The 18,846-nt window shown below is 42.6% G+C and overlaps 3 protein-coding genes across 3 annotated transcripts; all 3 read left to right on the forward strand.

Annotated features, from left to right (window-relative positions):
- The first annotated feature begins 424 nt into the window (after positions 1–424).
- LOC128973475 (arylamine N-acetyltransferase, pineal gland isozyme NAT-3-like) lies at positions 425–1,364 on the forward strand. The gene is given in 2 exon segments (XM_054389800.1): positions 425–480; positions 482–1,364. Coding segments are annotated over 2 exon segments (939 nt in total).
- A 2,826-nt stretch (positions 1,365–4,190) lies between these two features.
- On the forward strand, positions 4,191–7,826 carry LOC128973471 (arylamine N-acetyltransferase, liver isozyme-like). Its single transcript, XM_054389797.1, has 3 exons — positions 4,191–4,338; positions 6,633–6,647; positions 6,932–7,826. The coding sequence occupies exon 3, from the start codon at positions 6,939–6,941 to the stop codon at positions 7,824–7,826; it is 888 nt and encodes a 295-aa protein (XP_054245772.1). The 5' UTR covers positions 4,191–4,338; positions 6,633–6,647; positions 6,932–6,938.
- Positions 7,827–12,311: 4,485 nt separating this feature from the next.
- On the forward strand, positions 12,312–13,184 carry LOC128973476 (arylamine N-acetyltransferase, pineal gland isozyme NAT-10). The gene has a single exon (XM_054389801.1). It carries the CDS (start codon positions 12,312–12,314, stop codon positions 13,182–13,184), a length of 873 nt encoding a protein of 290 aa, XP_054245776.1.
- The last annotated feature ends 5,662 nt before the right edge of the window (positions 13,185–18,846 follow it).

The following is an 18,846-nucleotide window of genomic DNA, read 5'->3' on the forward strand; positions in this document are numbered from 1 at the left end:
CGGCAGGGCAGATGTATTTCAGGTTTGGTTGCAGAGACTCTGAAGTGCTCTGCAAGAGTGGGAGGGATTGTTTTCTGCTTCTGCTTTGCTGAGTCAAACTATGAATAAAGCAATTCAGATCTGAAGAGCCTCAGTTCCTATAATTTCTAGCAGGGAAACAGTGCTGCTACTGTTTTTGTTCCTTCCTACAGAGATTTGTAGCTTTGCTGGGCAGGAACTCTCTACTGAAATGTGCTTAGCACAGCTGGAGCCTCTTGTCACAGCTGTAAAAGAAACAATTAAAAATAACATTTGTGCTCATCAGCAGTGTCCCATTGGCTTCCCCTGGTGCTAATACTCACACTCAGCTGCCTTTGATAGGGCCATTAGTCAAATCCTGCTCCTGAACAGGCTGTCCATACTGATGAACACACCATTAAAAGGGATGGGGAAGATCCTTTCATGACTTCTGGCACAACTTATTATTTTTACCACTCTCTCCCAGAGGCAGCATGGACATCAAGAAGTATTTTGCCAGAATTTCTTACCGGGGCTCCTATGATAAGCCAGACCTGGCTACCTTGACAGATATATTCCAGCACCACATCCGAGCAGTCCCTTTCGAAAACCTCAGCATCCACTGTGGGGAAAGCATTGAGTTGGACCTGGAGGCATCTTACAACAAGATAGTGAGGAGGAACCGTGGGGGCTGGTGCATGGAAAACAACCACCTTTTGTCTTGGGTCCTGAAAACCCTCAGCTACAACGTCACCCTTCTGGGAGCCAGAGTTTATGTCCCAGAGTACGATGCGTATGCAGAGGAAATGGATCATCTGCTGCTAAAAGTGGTGCTTGATGACAAATCCTACATTGTGGACGGGGGGTTTGGCATGGCCTACCAGCTGTGGGAGCCAATGGAGCTGATTTCAGGGACAGACCAGCTGCAGACTCCTGGGATCTTTCGCTTGGTGGAGGAGAGTGGTGTCTGGTACCTTGAGAAGGTGAAAAGGAAGCAGTGGGTTCCAGACCAAAGCGTCTCCACTTCCCATAACGTGGACAAAGAAGTTTGCCGTCGGGTTTATCTCTTTACCCTTCAGCCACGAGACATCGAGGAGTTCAGACCCAGCAATGCCCACCTGCAGACAGCACCGGACTCCCTGTTTGTGACAAAGTCTATCTGCAGCCTGCAGACTGTCGATGGTGTCCGGGCTCTGGTGGGGTGGAAACTCACCGAGATAAAGTACAATTTTAAGGATAACATGGATCTGGTGGAAATCAGAATCCTTGTGGATGAAGAAATGGAGAAAACACTGAAAGAGAAATTCAATATAGCGCTAGACAAGAAATTTGTACCCATTAACACAAGCAGGTTGTCTCTGTTTTAACTCACAGCCTGAATTATAATTTAATCCAGTGGCATTACATGCAATCCTTCCCCCTATTTCTGACAAGCAGCTAAAGGTTAAGCTTTCTCTTCCCATCTGTACCAGTGTAAGGCAGAACGTATTAGCATGAATCTGGAAAAGAAATTGATTTTCACAACTGCTCCTGCATCTCTTTTTTGGTTTGGGTACAACTAATTTCTTCCTAGCTCAATCAAATCACTCTCCTTCTGTTCATACTTAGCTGGAAGCAGACTTTGCTCATTCCCTACTCCTTTCATCTCTTAAAAGCTTTTCCAAGTACACCCAGAGTAGCAGGGCAGAGTGATGGAGCTGCAAGTCTCTTTCTTTATTACTTGTTCTGCCACCTGGGGAAAATCATACCCACCTCTTAAATGAATACCATATTATTTTTGGAATTTAATGGCTTGAAAAAACAAAGACCTCCAGTGCTAGGTTTGCTACATCAATCTGTAAGTCTGTCCTTTATGTTCTTGCAGTCCCAGCACCCTCTCAGGTGGCAGTTGGGCACTCCCAAGCCTCTGTCGTGCCATGTGAATACTTACAGACTGGCTATTTATGGCCTAAAATGGATGATGAAAAATATTAGTAGACAATTTTGTCTTGTTTCAGGCTTTACACATCTTCCATTCTCCCAGTGACATAAGCAAACAGCAGCATTTCTTTGAACTGGAAGCATCTCTCATGCGTTTTGTTTGGTCTCACCCAGCACACCTCTCAGAAGAGTGCTGCACTTCTCCCAGTGTTATTGAACATTAATGTTCATGGCTGAACTCAAACACAGGCACAGAATTACTCTGCTGAAACATATCTGTTCTGCTGAGGATGTGTTTGCAGTGGTACTAATTATATTGATAAAAGGAGAAATGATGAATCTTAATCAGATACCTAAAGGCTAAGAATTTTAGTATGAGAAATTACTCCAATGTAATCACTTTACCCTTTGAGATGATGCTTGACGTTCCTTTATGTACAAATCATGGAAGCAGTACAACTAGGCATTTACAATTAAGTGAATTATATAAGTGAATAACAATTAAATGAAAAAAAACCCTCAAGAATCATGAAGTAGAAGTATTCAGCTGGGTTTCCTCCCCCTCCCTACCCCCCAAATTTCAATGTGTATTCCCAAAGTAAAAAATTTTATTCATCACTGCAGTTGTCCTGATTATTTGTATCTGCTAAAATTTTGCTGCTAAGGCTTTCAGAAATACAAGAACTCATTGACTTTTTTTATTTGTTATGCAAGATGTGCAGTTTCCTACAGCTAGCACTTTATAGTTCATAAAAGCTGGCTGCTGCTATTCTGCAAGTTCGAAGTGTACTATTTCATAGAGACATGATGAGTTCCCCAAATTCCCTTCTTCCCAGAGTCAACTGCATCTATTGTGCTTGGCTGCATGCGTGCAGTGGTCCTGTACAGCGCAGGAGGCTCCCCCATCCTAGAGGGAATGAAATGTTGACTGACCCTGTAGTTGATTGCAGCAGGAAAAGGGGCTGGTTAGAGTGTGGAGCAGCAGGTTGCAACACAAATGGGCAGAAGAAATTGTCCCAGGATGTGACTTGTTTGCAAGCTGTATCCTTCTTTGATCTCCATGTTTGAGGAAGAGCTAAGGGAGCTAAACAGATAGGGCTTAGCTTTGCACCAGCTGGGGTATAGCATTGGGATGGATGTAAAAGCCCAGACAGGTCTTGCGGAGATGTGGGACAGGAGAATGTCTATGCAGAGCCAAGAAGCTCCATCTTTTGCAGGAACAGACATTGGAAACATCTAGAAAGAGCTGTGCGAGTTCTGTTCCCTGTGCCTGAGTGTTTCTTGTGCTTTAGGCTGTTTCACAGGGGGAAGCAGCAGGGTGTCATGTCCCTTGCCCCAGAGATTCAGCATGTGAAGGGCAAACACTAATAGGACAAAATGCTTTCTGTTCAGCTGACTCATCTCCTTGAGTGTGTGCCCAATCCACTGCTCTGGCTGCTGCCCACTTCATGGCACAGCTCAGCGGTTCTGGCCCTCCTGCTCAGCACACCCACAGAAGCAGATTTTATTGCTGAGCAATCAAATTAAACTCTCTGTTGGAAAGGGATTGGGGGTGGGGTGTTGGGGGGGGGAAACGGGGTGGGGAGAGGCTCTTTATCTCAAATTGCAATAGTTTGCTTTTTTGTTATCACTAACTTTGGAGGCAAATCCTTAAAGGAACAGCAGGCTCTGGCAGTGAAGCACTCTCCAGGAGCAGCATGCTTGCTGCTGAAGGACAGGGCTTCTCTTTGAACCCAAGGGGGTTTAGACAACGAAACCACTTGGCAAATCTGACCTTGTTGCTTTGGGAGTCTGGTGTCAGCCACAAAGAATAGGTCAGTGAGATGTGATTAATTTATCATTTGTCATTCCCCACAAAGAAATCAGTGATGACTTCTCTCTGTCTAAAGTTGCTTCTTGCAGGATTCCAAGCCACATGAGTGTCAACAATGCAAAATCTGTATCAGAATTTGCACTATTGCTTTGCTACTTCAGCAGGGGTACAACCACCGAGTTGTCCCAGAGACTGAAGCCCCTGAGTGACCTGTGGGGGTGAGGACAGGGTTATAAAGGCTTACAGAAGAGGCTTGTGATACCCATACTGTGTTCTTCCTTTGCACTCCTGGAGGGCTTTAGTTCTCAAACAGTAATGTGGGAGGATAAACTCTCCTCAATATTGTAAGCAGTTTGGGGACTGGGTCATTTTCCCCATATAGCACCTAACACGACAAATTGCATGACACATATTCATATTTCAATACAAACAAACCAATAAATCCATCATATAGCATTATAAAAGAAGAAACTCTCTTCTCTTTTCCTGTTCTGCTGGAGGGTAACACTGTCCCTGCCAAGCAGTAAAGGCAGCCTGGGCCTTTAAGAGCAGCAGTTCCCAGTACAACTCCCTGGGAACTTTGAAGCAAAGCAGAGCAGAGAGCCTGAGCTTGCTGGCTGAGTGGTAAGTGCCTGTGTCTGATCTTTGACTTCATCCTGCAGCTATAGGACGAGCCTGTTTGGCTAAAGCCCACCCCTGGGGGTCTGCAGACCACGTGCTTTGCATTGTAGGCATATTAGCAAAGTAGAAATTGCAGTAATCCCAGGGCTGACAGCATGCGTGGTACTGCAAGGATGTCGTCCAAGTACAAAGATCAAATGCTGGACACTCAGACTAACCTCTTTCTGCTGAGTCAGAGTGTATGAAACCCAGCCACTGAGTCTCAGTGTACCTGAAAATCTCATGAATTTTAGCAGAGAAGAACTGTTTCTAATATTCAGCCTAATTCTGAAAGGACACAGTGATCCTTGGGGATGCTGGCAGACAGGCAGAACTAATGTCTGAACCTTGCTACCCACCAAGCTGCTTGAATGCTGAACAAAGCTCAGCTGCTGCAGGAGCAGAAGTAAACAAGGCTGAGATCTGGACTGAGGCTTAAGATATTTGGTAATCCAGTTTTGGAATGCAAATTGTCCCCTGGGTGAGGGATTGCTCACTGCTGCAGCCACATCGCTTGCCTGGAAGAGGGGAGGTGGTTATACACCCTGCTCTTGCTGGAGTGAGGGGGCACCAAGACCCAGGAGAGGAGTGTCCTGGAAGAGGCAAAACCAAGTCAAACCTGTTTTGCCACTACCCTCTCTTCCCCTCTCCTGTTACAGGGTCCAGAACAACTGGTTATAGGGAGGACTTTAAGTCTTTTGTTGCTGGCCCAGAACAGGGACTGACTGTTTTTTCCTTGAAAGCACATTTCAAGCGTATCACATCCACCAGGGTAATGGACTTGCTTGGGCCCCCTCCTGGTTACATAGGTTCAGCTCCACACCGTCACAGGGAAAAGACATTTCTGTGTTTGTGCCTGGCTGTGCAAAATGGTTAAAAGTGGGAACAGAAAGAAAAACAAGGCAGAGGAGCAGAGGACGAGCTTGCCAGTGTACACATGTGCTGTCAGCTGGGGAGGGAATGGCTGTCCACAATCAGTGTTTCCACGGAGATCTTGCCAGAGATGAGTGCCCTTGTCCTTAAAAAGGAACAGAAAAAAAACCATCAAAGACACATTACTGTTTTCCCCATGTAGCCTCTTTGTGTGCCTTTGAAGTGAAAATGTTTATTTCTTATTCCCTTATTGGGATAGTCCTGTATTTTATTACATATTCCTATGTTTTTGCATCAGTCAGACTGAATTCTGGTACCAGTGCAGATCAGGAGCAATACAATTAAGTCAAGTGAATTGTGCTGCTGGCATCAAAACTGAGGTTAAAGTCTAGAGATTAGGTCATCTGCTGTTCTCACCTGCCAGGGTTGGGGTATTTCCACTTACGTGTTTGAGGAGAGATTTTCCAAAGCTTCCAGCACTCTCTTGAGTGCTACATGGGCATCAGGTCAAACTTCTGGGTGCTCCCAGGGGAGCAGCTGGACTAAAGCTGAGATCAGTCACTGGAAGGTGACCTCTCCCATCTCATCTACACCAAAGGTTTTTTTGGAATATTATTCTAGGGAACATGCAACCAATTTCAAGGAGCAAGAAATCCTCAGACCATTTAGATATTAATACAGTACTTAGCAAATTGTAAAGGACCCTGAAAACAAATATCCTTGCATGGAAAAAAGCCAAATTAAATTTAAATTAAAGGCAAAAGAAATCCCTAAAGATACCAGATGAGTCAGTGGATTATAGGGAACCTTTTCCATCTTGGCCACACAGCTTGTACCAATGACAGTCTTTCTGCCAATGAAAGGAAAAGGGATCATAGACATGAAGACACAAGATACATCCAATAATTTAAGCTGAAACAAAGGCCCTTGGTTTGTAAAAGATGGTAAAAGAAACCAAAAGCCACTAAATATGCCTTCAGTGTATTCTTAGTAATTATCAATTCCTCTGACTCTGAGGTTAGAAAAATTAACTGTTCCTTCCTTTCAACAGCCAGGGTCAAAGCTGTGTCTGAACTCCACAGGGAAACTAAAGTGATTAAGAAAACAACAATCTACTTCACATGGATGCTTGTCTAAAATGGTGACACACTGAGATGTTAATCCCAGTTAGCTAAAGCCGTGAATGTAAAACCTTCCAGCTAAATTACCTGTGGGATAAATAAAGAATTGCTTACCTGTTACACTAAAAGAAACAGTGAGAAATTGCTGTGACTTTATGCCTTTATGATGGAGCAGCTTTTCTACAAGCCTGTTTTTTTGCCAGGTTTATAAAACTTTTGTCATGTAGGAGCCTCATCTGGGACCAGAGACCCTGTTGTGCCACATGCCATGTCCTCCCACAGAAAAGAACATCTACCTGGCTTGAAGGCAACACCTGAAGGAGATAAAGTACTATTGTCACCTGTTCCTATCCTCATGTCTTAAGAAATACAGATGACACAGGCAGGTCTAGCCCATATTCATCTCCTATCAGGAGCACAGGTTTCTTTCAGATCCTCAACAAAATGGCCTGGGCTACATTTGCAGGCTGGTTAACCTCTGCTACAGAAATAGGAGTAACCCCCTTGAGAGCTGCACAACAGTAACTGTCTGTTTCTCTGCTCACACAGGCAAAATGAACATTGAAGAGTATTTTGCAAGAATTTCTTACAATGAGTCCCCTAAGGATGCAGACTTGCAAACCCTAACAGACATCTTCCAGCATCACATCCGGGCAATTCCTTTTGAAAACCTCAGCATGCATTGCGGTGAGACCATCCACCTGGAGTTAGAATCTACTTACAACAAGATTGTGAGAAAGAAACGTGGTGGTTGGTGCCTGGAAAGCAACCACCTTTTATTTTGGGCCTTGCAAGAGTTAGGGTATGACGTCTGTATTCTTGGAGGAAATAGCTATGATCCAGCAGAGGGGGCGTACACTGCCGAGATGAATCACATCCTACTGAAAGTAGTGATCAAGGGAAATCCCTACATAGTAGATGCTGGGTTTGGTGGTGCCTACCAGGCCTGGCAGCCATTGGTGTTGATTTCTGGGAAGGATCAACCCCAGATTCCTGGCATCTTCCGCTTCACGGAAGACAACGGCACCTGGTACTTTGAGAAAGTGAAAAGGAAGCATTATAGTCCTGAGCAAAGTGCCCCTTCCACAGATACTCCAGACTTGGGGAATATCAGAAAAATATATACATTCACTCTTGAGCCACGACATATAAATGACTTTCAGGAGCTAAACACATACCTACAAGTGTCTCCAGATGACATACTTAGGAAGAAGTCCATCTGCTCTCTCCAGACCCTTGAAGGGGTTTGTGCCTTGGTTGGATGGACCTTCAGTGAGATGAAGTACAACTACATGGAGGACATGGACCTGCTGCAGATCACAACTCTTACAGATGAAGAGGTTGAGAAGACACTGAAAGAAAAATTCAATATAGTGCTGGAGAACAAACTTGTACCAATAAATGTTCGTGGTTTGCCACCTAATTTAGTGGACACAATCTAACCCTCTGCTAGACTGGCCTTCAAACATATGCAAGAAGTTCTGAAACTAACATTAATAACATTAATCTGATTCTGAAGCTCAGCTAGCAGATGAACAAAAAGCTTGGTAAATTCAAGTACATTGCTAATTAACTGCATATACCAATTGCATTTTTTTTCTTGAGCTTCTCACTTTACTGCCTCTGATTTGCTCATATGGAAATTGCTGGGTTTGACTCCATAACATTTTGTTCCACCTCTCCAGATCACATTTTATTTCAGATATATTTGGTGGCAAAGGAGACCAAAATGATATGGAAGAAGCAGCTGTGTCACCAGTTTACAGAAAAGGCCTCTAACCTTTTTAGGTATTATTTCCAATCTTCTTCTCAACACAGTTTTACAAATTATTCATTTCATTTCACAGTCTGAAAGAGAAAGTAGAGATGAATTTGGCTTTCAGAGATTTCATAATAAAAACAAAAGGAAAGGTTAAGGCTTTCTCAAAACAAACCACTATTAGGTGCTGATTAGCTTACAATTAACTACACTGAAAGACCCCAGCCCTATTCCCTTAACAGAAATTGATGTAAAGTTAGCTACTTATGCAGGAGCACTTAAAATTCCCCAAAGTTCCCTAATTTTGAGTGTCTAATTTTAATGAGTCTGATTTTTCTGTGTCTCTGAAATGGAAACAAAAGCAATAGAGGATGAGATGATCCAGTGGATCTTAAAAATCAAACTTTTGGTATAAAAAATGGAAATAATCAAAGCTGGATCAACCTTTGCAAACTATAATCTAAACTTTTGGGGCCTAAACTTCATTGATGTCAAGCAGGCATGACAGTATTATAGATAAAACTCTTCATATTCATTACAAACAATATTCTTCTCAAGAGCTACCCTAAATAAGTACTACTGCAGATAGGAAAGAAAACACTGAGAAGTTAGGACGTGCCCCCAGTGTGGTTCCACAGCATGGTATTTGCAACACAACAGCCTTTTCACTCCATGATGCCTATGACAGGTACCATGCAGGATGTGTCATGAAAGATGACAGAAGAGTGTTGGTCCTCAGCCAAGGAAAAGACTTTGCTGCTTGTGCTGGTCAGCCCCAGACTCACGGGACACCTGACGTGCCTACAGCTCATGTGCTTTGCCAGATGCTGTCTAATAGCTCTTTGCCTTCTCAAGAGGAAACGTCTACTTTCCACCTCTGTCAAACGAAGAGGAGACATACTTGAGAGAGAGAGAATTAAATAGCCTTGCAACACTTTCAAGAAGCAGAAGGCCAGGCTTTAGAGAGGAAATCAGTTACTTTGTTCTCACACACAGGAGTGTGCAAATAAATACTGGGTTTTGTAGGTGTGGCAGCTCCAAAACCAACCACCTGCTGGAGTTCAAGCCCTGAACAGATTGAAACAGTTCCTCTGGGAGCAAAGAAGATTCATTTTGTGCATCTGTGGAGCCTGGGAGCAGGCAGCCTGCAGTAACTTGGTAATTCAGAGCACCCAGAAGGAAACAGGTGACCATTCTCCACTGTAAAGAGCTGGTCTAGAGGTAACAATAATTTAATTTAAAAAAGTTATGGAGCCATTTTCAATTGTCTACTCTAATTATTTCACATGGAAAAGGAGTTCAGTCTGGCCTTAACCAGATTAATAGAGAAGAAACAAAGTTTAATTTGCTCATGGATCAGTGAAGTCCAAAAATGTGCATTCATTTTGGGTGGACTCTGCCCTTTCTTGGCATTTAAGATTCAAGATTGAAGGCCAGCAGAGCTGAGAGAGGAAGACGACCCTCACACTTTCTATCCACTCCTAGCTTTACTGGCTGCTGTCCCAGGAATAACCAACCCAGAAGCTGAATACATCAGTCAATAAATAAGGGGTAAGCTTATTTTCTTTTACTAAATGGTGTCTTCATGATGGTAAAAGTCATGGGCAATAACACACAATGTGTTCTGTATGAAAAACGCTATTAAAAAGTGTGGAAATAAAGTTAAAACATGACCTGCTAAACATGGGCTTTAAAAGAGGGCAAAACAGAGATAAAGCAATTTCAATTCTTCTCTCTTTTACTCTTCAGGGGGAGACTCACTTGACTCAGAGAGAGATGCTTTTGTTTGGATACAATGGTAGATATAAAATGGTAACTATGACCTCTTGCTGGAAGCTATTATTTTAGCTTTTTTTCCACTTGATTTAAAAATATTTTAAGTCCAAAGGATGCAGAATACCAATCTAATAACCAATAGGCTCTACTTTATTGGAATAAAATTAGTCCTTCAAAAACAACGTAAAAGAAGCTACAAACTATGGTTTGTGTACCTCAGAAAGTCCAAGTATTAGGATAAAGGCAGACAGATGATGTATTTTAACAGAGCTCATAATGTCTACAGTCCTGGTAAGGAATATTTTTGTATGAGCACCTTCATTTGCACATTTAGGAATGGCTCTTTACTGTTTTGTTTTGTTTTGTTTTTTTTCCTGCTGTTGATTTTCTCTGCATAAATCAGAGCCACATTTGTGGGACTACTTTTCGGTACCTAGCTTTTCATCTGATCTGTACACAATTCAAAAGAAGTGTAGCTTTCATCTCCTATACCCAAGATCTAACGCTGAACAGTCGTATTATGGAGCTGCAGAGGGAAATTACAAATAATATAACCTTGAGAACCAGCTTTATGCTGGTGTGAGCTATTTAGCATTCACAATTTGCGTGGGTAAGATCAGATAGGCTTGGCTTCTGCAAATCAACAGAAAAAACTGCCAGAAATCTGGCATTCTACTTGAAAAATAACACATTGGGAATATCCTCCAACAACACACTTAAATATGACTGGGAGCTAAGGACCTTTCTGTAGGAGGTAACAGGTGGGTTTTTTCATGGGCCTCTCCATTCACGTTGGACAGCTGCTTCTATACCATGCATATGCACATCGTGAATCTGCCACCGAAAATCACCTTGAGAAATTCTAGTTTGTACTAAACATTCAGTGGTTCACTGCTGAATTTATCTGAATACAATAGTCTTCCTGAGTCACTAATATTAAGTGCCTAAACCTCAGCTTACTGTATGCACAAAAGATACCCAAGTAGCTTTGTGGATTGTCAAGAACCTAAATATCTGCAGTAACTCGAGCCTGCTGAAATGCTTGGTGCTGTCTTTGCAAAGGTGCAACCCTTCAAATCATTTTGTGCCCAGCTCCATACCCAAGCAGATGATCTATAGTGCGTTTTACAAACAGTATCTATCAGATACTTACAGAGCATCCAGCTCATAATGGTGGCCTTCAGATTGTGATAGGCTGTTGTGAAAGACAGATGGCTGTGTGTGACTTTCCAGGGTATTGGAAGACAGAGAATAAGTTGAGTAGATCCTCATTCAGTAGTTCCTCATTCACCTTGTTCATAGAATCATAGAACAGAATCAGTAAGCTTGGAAAAGGCCTCTAACCATCAAGTCTAACACCTTCAGGGATGTGACTCCACCACTTCCCTGTGTAGCCTGTTCCAATGCCTGACCACCCTTTCAGTAAAATTTTTCATGATACCTTATCTGACCCTCCTTCAACTTCAGGCCATTTGCTCTTGTCCTAGAGGAGTCCTACCAAGGCAGGCCAGAAAGTGGATACTGCTGGAGGCAGGACAGACCAGAGGTGCACTCTGTGAGGCTTCAATAACTCTTAGTTACAACTCTTCTGGAAGGAACAAAGTGAGTTTTGAGAAAGGCCAATACTAGGGAGATGTAAAGCATCCCTGGTCATTTTCAGGGCACCCTGCAAGACACAGAGCACAGCAAGGAACAGATATGTGCTCTTTGTCTTTCAGGTCGCTCAGCTCCATTTAGATTCGTTATTCCAACATCAAAATGAGTTTGTGCAACACTGGGAGCAGACAAGAGACCCTTGCAAAGGTCAGAGGACTTTTTCAGTTGCAATTATCTGAATTACACAACGTGCACCACTTTTTGTAGGTGATGAGAGCACGAACTGTACCAAGTGAGCAGTTCACTTACTGTCACAGAGATCAGTGGCAGGCTCATGAAAAGAACATGTGAATCCTCACTCAAATTATCTTCTCTCCAACTGGCAGATGACACTGCTTCCCCCACTGACACTGTCACCGAATGGTGGATTTAGGCTGGGTTTCATGAACCTCCCTGCACACTCCCTAACATGATCTTACATTCTTATTAACCCCACTGCTACAATGCAAACAGAGCAAATCCTCATTTCATAGCCACCACGTATGAAGCTGAAATTGCATCAAATCTTTGCCACAGGGATGACTCTAAGCAAAAAAGCAAACTCTCACATGCATTGCTCTTCTTGGATCAAGGAACCATTTGATGTGAATACTTGTTACCTTTAAAGATTGCTCTGAGGAGGTGCAGCAGATTAAAGCATCTTTGCTGGCAGGAACCCAGGAATTTTTTCACAGCATCATAAATCATTGATGTAAAGAAACAAAACCAATATGCAATTCCTTCTTTTACAGGTGACATGAACCTTGAAGAGTATTTTGCAAGAACTGGCTATAAAGGTTCCACTGAAAAACAAGATTTGGAAACCTTAACTGATATATTCCAGCACCACATCCGTGCTGTTCCCTTCGAAAACCTCAGCATCCATTGTGGGGAGAAAATCACTTTGGAGTTGGAGCAGGTTTATAACAAGATCGTGCGGAGGAAGCGGGGTGGCTGGTGCATGGAAAACAACCAGCTGCTGGGCTGGGTGCTGAGACGCCTGGGCTACGATGCCAGCTTTCTGGGAGCTTATGTGTTCAACCCACACCAAAATGCCTATGCCACCATCATGACCCATCTCCTTGTAAAGGTGGTTATTGACGGCAAACCCTATATTGTTGACGGAGGCTTTGGTGTATCCTATCAGATGTGGCAACCGATGGAGCTCGTGTCAGGGAAAGACCAGCCCCAGGCTCCCGGCGTCTTCCGTTTCACAGAAAAAAATGCCATCTGGTACCTGGAGAAAATGAGACGCAAACAGTACATCCCCAACCAGCACTTCTCCAATTCTGATCTTCTGGAGAAAAAAGACTGTCGGAAAGTTTATATGTTCAGTCTTGAGCCACGGACAGTGGAAGACTTCTGTTTCCAGTGCACACACCTTCAGACCTCCCCAGATTCCCTCTTCACAAAGAAGTCCATCTGTACCCTCCAGACCACTGATGGTTTTCGGGCCCTAATTGGGTGGACACTCACTGAGACCACATACAACTACAAGGAAAATATGGATCTGGTGGAATTCATAACTCTGGAGGATGAAGAGGTGGAAAAAACACTCAAAGAGAAATTCAACATAACCCTAGATAGAAAACTTGTCCCAATTAACATCAAAGGATTTTACACAATCTAGATGACCACAGAAACCTATAGTCCTATGCACAGTAACTTCCACTGACTGCACAATTGCTACTGTAAGATTGTGGGATTCTCTTGCAGGCAACTGAAGGAAAAATACATTAATACCAGGTTAAAGTGAATCTCACACTCTGAAAAATCAGGAATTTAAGACCCTTCTACCAGGTAGATGTGAAACGACTGCACTTCAATTTTTGGCACAAATACAGGACCTGATTTGAATCTGGTTATAAACCTGGGCAATAAATACGTCTGGGGAATTCTGGAGTGCCTACAGCACATAAATAAGAGTATGGAATATTAATTGTGGTAGGCTGGCAGCACATTTTCTATGGTTATTATAGAGAGAAAAAGCATCTGTGAGCATTTAGACAATGAAGTATATACTTAAAACTTTATTTTTTTCACAAGATCTAACCATTTGCAGCACTTCTCATTTCTCTACCTTTAACATAAGTAAAACAATGTCATACTTGAAAGGGGCATTAGGCAGTATAATGCTTTCACTGTCATCCTTAGAAGAAACATAGTACAAAATGAAAATGATCATCCTATGCATCCCTTTTGTCATGGCTGCAGTAAACTGCCCCATCTTGGGTATGCAGGTACTTTCTGGTAATGCAAATTGTGTATATTGCAGCATTGCTGTGGCTGATGGACTCTAAGGATACACCTACCAGCTACACCCAGGTAGCACTGGTTTTGGTTTTCTGTTTTATGCTGGTTTTTTCCCTGTATTTCACTGCGCCGCTTCTTCAAATAGGCTAAGCTAAGGTAATCATGCATTGTATTATTAATTAATTATTAGCTAATTTAACTATGCATTGTGATTATGATATCTTGTGTTATATTAAACTCTTTATCTCAATCCTGAGGTTTGTGTGTTAACTTTTCCCCTCACTTCTGTATTGGGGGAGCAGGGAGTTTAGTCCTTGCGCTAAACCATTACACCAACCAAATCTAAAGGAATCCTTTTCTTTAGAATTATTTCACAACCACATTTCCCTATTTTTTTTTTCTCAAAAAGCCAAACAAGAAAACCACTGAGAAAGGGGAAACATTTTAAAATTCATCAAAAAAAGCAGCAACACTGAACCCCACCCTTTTTCCCCAGCTTATGACAATCCTGAGTATTGGTCGGATGTCAATTCCTCCCACTGATAGTGTATGTTTTTGTTCAAAGACATCACCTGATCATAGATCTCACAAATACTGCAAATACAGCCTCACCTACCCAACTGCACAACTCCTGCACACACCATTTGCAAAGCAAATGAGGTTAGTTCAGTCATGCTGTTTATCTGTTGGCTGACACTGCCCACCATGAGCCTTTTGAACCAGACAGGCCAATATCGAATACATTTGACAGCATGTTGGAGATAGTAAGATCCTACAGGTTCTTAGAAAAAGAGCTTGTACACTGAGGAAGGAGGCCCACTAGTTGCCTTCTCTGCTGGGATCAGCAGCCAATAGTTTTAAGTGATAGGACGCTGCAAGGTCTTACAGAGGTGGGAATCGAGTTTTTCTAGAAGTAACAGAACTAAGGACTTTGTTCTCTCATTTCTGTTCATATTATTCTTTCATAGTAAAGACCCATTAAGGGTTTTTACCCCTTTCTAAATGATTGATCAAACAGAGGTATTCCCCGAGACCCCAAGGAACATTACAAGCTTCAGAACACTCACCACCTCCATTCTACCTGACAGCAATCCCCATCTGCATTCACCCTGCTCACCAAAACATATTTCTCTATGTAATGAACTACAGTTGTTTGCTGGTGCTGCTGCCTCTTGAGGACAGCCATTAACAGTCTGGTTATTTTACTTCCATATATCTCTAGAGATGTTCCCAGTGCTGCTTCCAGGTAATTGCTCAGGTTATGATGTGCAAGAGTTTTCTGGGCAGACGTGTACCAGACTCATACTGGCATTTTTAACCATGCCTGCAATGATGGGACTCAGCCTAGATACTCACTTCTACTATTCAGCTCTTACTAAAGGTCTACAGGGCTGCTAATGACTTCAGCCTTCTCTCTGACTCCAAGTGTGACAATTATAATCAGGTCCTCACTGTGTAACATCAGATCACAAAGAAATGTCAACACATACAGCTGAGGAACAGTTTCACAGCTTAACTAAAGTTCCCCAAAAGCTCATGAAAGCAGGATTATTGAGGTGTGAATGGAAGACCTAAAATGCCTCAAAGCTTTGAGATGAGAATGGTGCAAACCCAAGCAAACCCAGAGGCCTCATGCTGGGGTTCCCTTAACAAGAGATTATTGTAGAAGGGTGTGCTGGAGTTAATTTTCTTCAGAGTAGCCAGTATGGGGCTATGTTACAGGCTTGTGCTGAAAACTTTTGATAATAGAGATGTTTTGTTGCTGCTGAGCAGCACTCACACAGTCAAGGCCTCTTCTGCCCCTCACCCACCCCACCAATGAGTGGGCTAGAAGTGCTAAAAAATCTGGGAGGGGAGACAGCTGGGACAGTTGACCTCAACTGACCAAAGGACTATTCTCAGAATCACAGAATGGTGGGGGTTGGAAGGGACCTCTGGAGACCATCTAGGTCTAACTTCCCTGCTGATGCAGGTTCACCTAGATCAGGGTGCACAGGAACACGCCCAGGTGGGTTCTGAAAGTCTCCAGAGGAGACTCCATAACTTCTCTGGGTAGTCTGTTTCAGTGCTCCAGCATCCTCAAAGAAATTTTTTCTTAAGCTCAAGTGAAACCTCCTGTCTTCTAGTTTGTACCCATTGCCCCTTTTCACTGGGCACTACTGAAAAGAGCCCTGCCCCATCCTCCTGATTTCCACTCAAGATAGTTATATGCATTGGTAAGATCCCCTCTCAGTCTCCACTTTTCCAAGCTAAAGAGCCCAAAGTCTCTCAGCCTTTTCTCCTTCAGTCCCTAGACCATGTAGTGTCATGCTCAGCATATAAAGCTGGAGGAAGAAGAAGGATGGGGGAGGCCACATTCAGAGTGATGTCATTCGTCTTCTCAAACAACCATTAAATGTGATGGAGCCCTGCTTTCCTGGAGATGGCTGAACACCTGCCTGATGAGGGGAAGGGCTGAATGGATTCCTTGTTCTGCTTTGCCTGTGCATGTGTGGTTGAACCACAACAAAGGCAGATGCTCTCCCAGACTCCAAAGAACCAACCAAGTCCTTAAAGCATCAGCTCTCAGAGAAACTTGCATTCACATAGAGAAGGGAAACATGCGATGTTTGACATCCTTCACCACCACTATGCTTTATTAACACTGAGAAAAGATTACTGAGAGCCTAAGCTATTGTGCAGATTTAATTGTTGACTATTGCTGAAATGAAGCTGAACAAACTCTTTGAATCCCTCCACCCAGGACCTAATTCCAAATAAAATTTTAAAGTATTCCAATTAACAGAAAGATGAGAGAAGTTCTTTTTAAAGTCTGAATGCTGGATTAAGTCCCAGAATCCCAGCCCAGCTGCCCATTACACACACACGCAATGCCATCCACGACTGTGGGACCGTATAATGGAGTGTCTTATTAGAAAACAAGACACATAACAGAAGAAACACAGTCCAAACTCCATGGCACCACTGTTCATCCTTCCCCCTCCCCAAAGAATCAAAGTTTAATCAGCTCATGCATTACTAAGGGAGGATACAGGATGGCTCACTTCGGTTGGACTCTGGTCCTGGACTTTTTAAGATCCAATGCTAAGCCGAATAAAAGTAACAAACCAAGAAACATCAGGAAGAAAGATGAAGTTGCTCAATACTCTGGCTTCCCACATCAGCAGTTATTACAGAAATAAACACTGCCAGCCTGCCAACAGCAGGAACAAAACTTCACCTGACAGGAGACCTGCTTGAACTTAACACTGAGCTGTCAACAAGCACTGACTACAACAGGAGCTTTGCTTTGTTCGCTTTAATAGGTATCTTAGTGCAAGAGGCACAAACTTCTGGTGTCTGATAACTCTCTACCAATTAAATTTTGCAAGCATCCATTTTCTTTAACAAAAATGCTTATTACTACCTATCCCAACTTGCTTTTGTTCTTATGGAAGGAACATTTTTCACTTAGAAACAGGACCACGCGGGAAAGTTCTAGAGCTTAGCAAGATGCACATCAAAATGCATTTGCATTTGAGACTGTCAGAGCCAAGAAAGCCTGAATTAATGCAGATTCACGTTATGAATATTTCACCACTACACTTACATCTCTGTCAGGAGTAGCTCAAGCACAGATTTTATACAGCAGATTGTTTTCACCCTGGCTAGGAAGCTACACCCAGACTTAAAATACATACATACATATATATATATGGTTGATCACAGAGACAGGTATTTCAGAAGATCTCATCATAAAATACAGCTTGTAACTCCAGGCATCTAAAGTGCATATAAAAAAAAAAAATAGAAAAATCACATAGGGTTGATTTTCAGTTTTGTCTTGCTCATATTCATGCACTTCACAAATTCCCCAAGGAAAAAAAGTGATTGTGCTAAAAATTAGTAGTTGGTCTTGCTGTAGCATTTCAATAGCTCACCTAGCCACCAGCCAAATGTAAAGAGCAGAGCACCTGGATTTCAAGACAATAACCCCAAATCTATCATTTCTCCAGAGCTGGTGTTGAGCGTGTTCAGGAAACAGCAGAATGATCCATCTCCCCTCCCAAATTCCAAACCCACACATTTCTGAGGAAGATGTTTAGACCTCATTCCTACTCTAACCCATGCACCATGACACATTTCCAGCTATGTCTCAGGAAATGACATGCAATTAAGAACAAGGCCCTTTAACTGCAAAATTATCCCCTACGGACTGAAGAGAACTCTGCAAAGTGCGAGCGGTCTCTGCACAGATGCCTGGCAAAGAAAGATTTCACACAGTTCATCTCATCCACTAATGATTGTCAGCCTTACCCAAAAGCTCCTTTACATGACACCATTAGAACCTTCTCCAATCCCATGTCTCTCAGGGCAGTTCGCCCTGAGTTACAGTGACATCTCCTGGTTCCTGGAGGTTCACTGTAACACACTTTCCCCTCTCAACTGCCCAGCATAGCTATGCAGAAATCCTCTCTCCATTGAAGCAAAGTGTTCAGATAGAGAGGAATCAGTTTCCTGCTAATAAGCAAGAAAGAATAATGGGATATATTCTGAGTTTTTCTTGTGAAGACCAACAATAAATCATTTCTTAGCTCAGGTCATATCTTCCATGGGAAGAAAAATGTCTTGCCATCATTAACTTCTTTTCAGCTAGCAATAATATATGATCAGGTTTTAAGTAATTGAACCAGTAGCATTTAATTAGCTCTGAAAAACTATTTCAGATCATGAATCACAGACCTTCCACCTGTATGAGGTCCCTGTACTAGGTTAAAAGTCTATTTCTTTTTCCATGTGTGATCCATCTTGAATATCTAATGAGGTGCTCTTGATAAATGGATTATAGTCCATAGATCACATAGAAAATACAGCAGACACAATCTCTCTCTATATATGAGTTTCACGTCTTGTTCCACTGAGTTGTTAACAAAAAAAAATCCCCAAACAAAATAAAACAAACAAGCAAACAAAAAAGAGCCTCTTATGCCCGTGACAGAACAGCCATGACTTGCTTCAACTTCACAAAATCCTCTCTCTCCAGACAGTCAGCATTAAGG

Source organism: Indicator indicator, chromosome 19, assembly GCF_027791375.1.
Source record: "Indicator indicator isolate 239-I01 chromosome 19, UM_Iind_1.1, whole genome shotgun sequence".
Lineage (NCBI taxonomy): Eukaryota > Metazoa > Chordata > Aves > Piciformes > Indicatoridae > Indicator > Indicator indicator.

What these genes read in the sequence shown, in the direction of transcription:
- LOC128973471 (XM_054389797.1), top strand. Translation starts at nt 6,939, where the DNA reads ATGAACATTGAAGAGTATTTTGCAAGAATTTCTTACAATGAGTCCCCT.
- LOC128973476 (XM_054389801.1), top strand. Translation starts at nt 12,312, where the DNA reads ATGAACCTTGAAGAGTATTTTGCAAGAACTGGCTATAAAGGTTCCACT.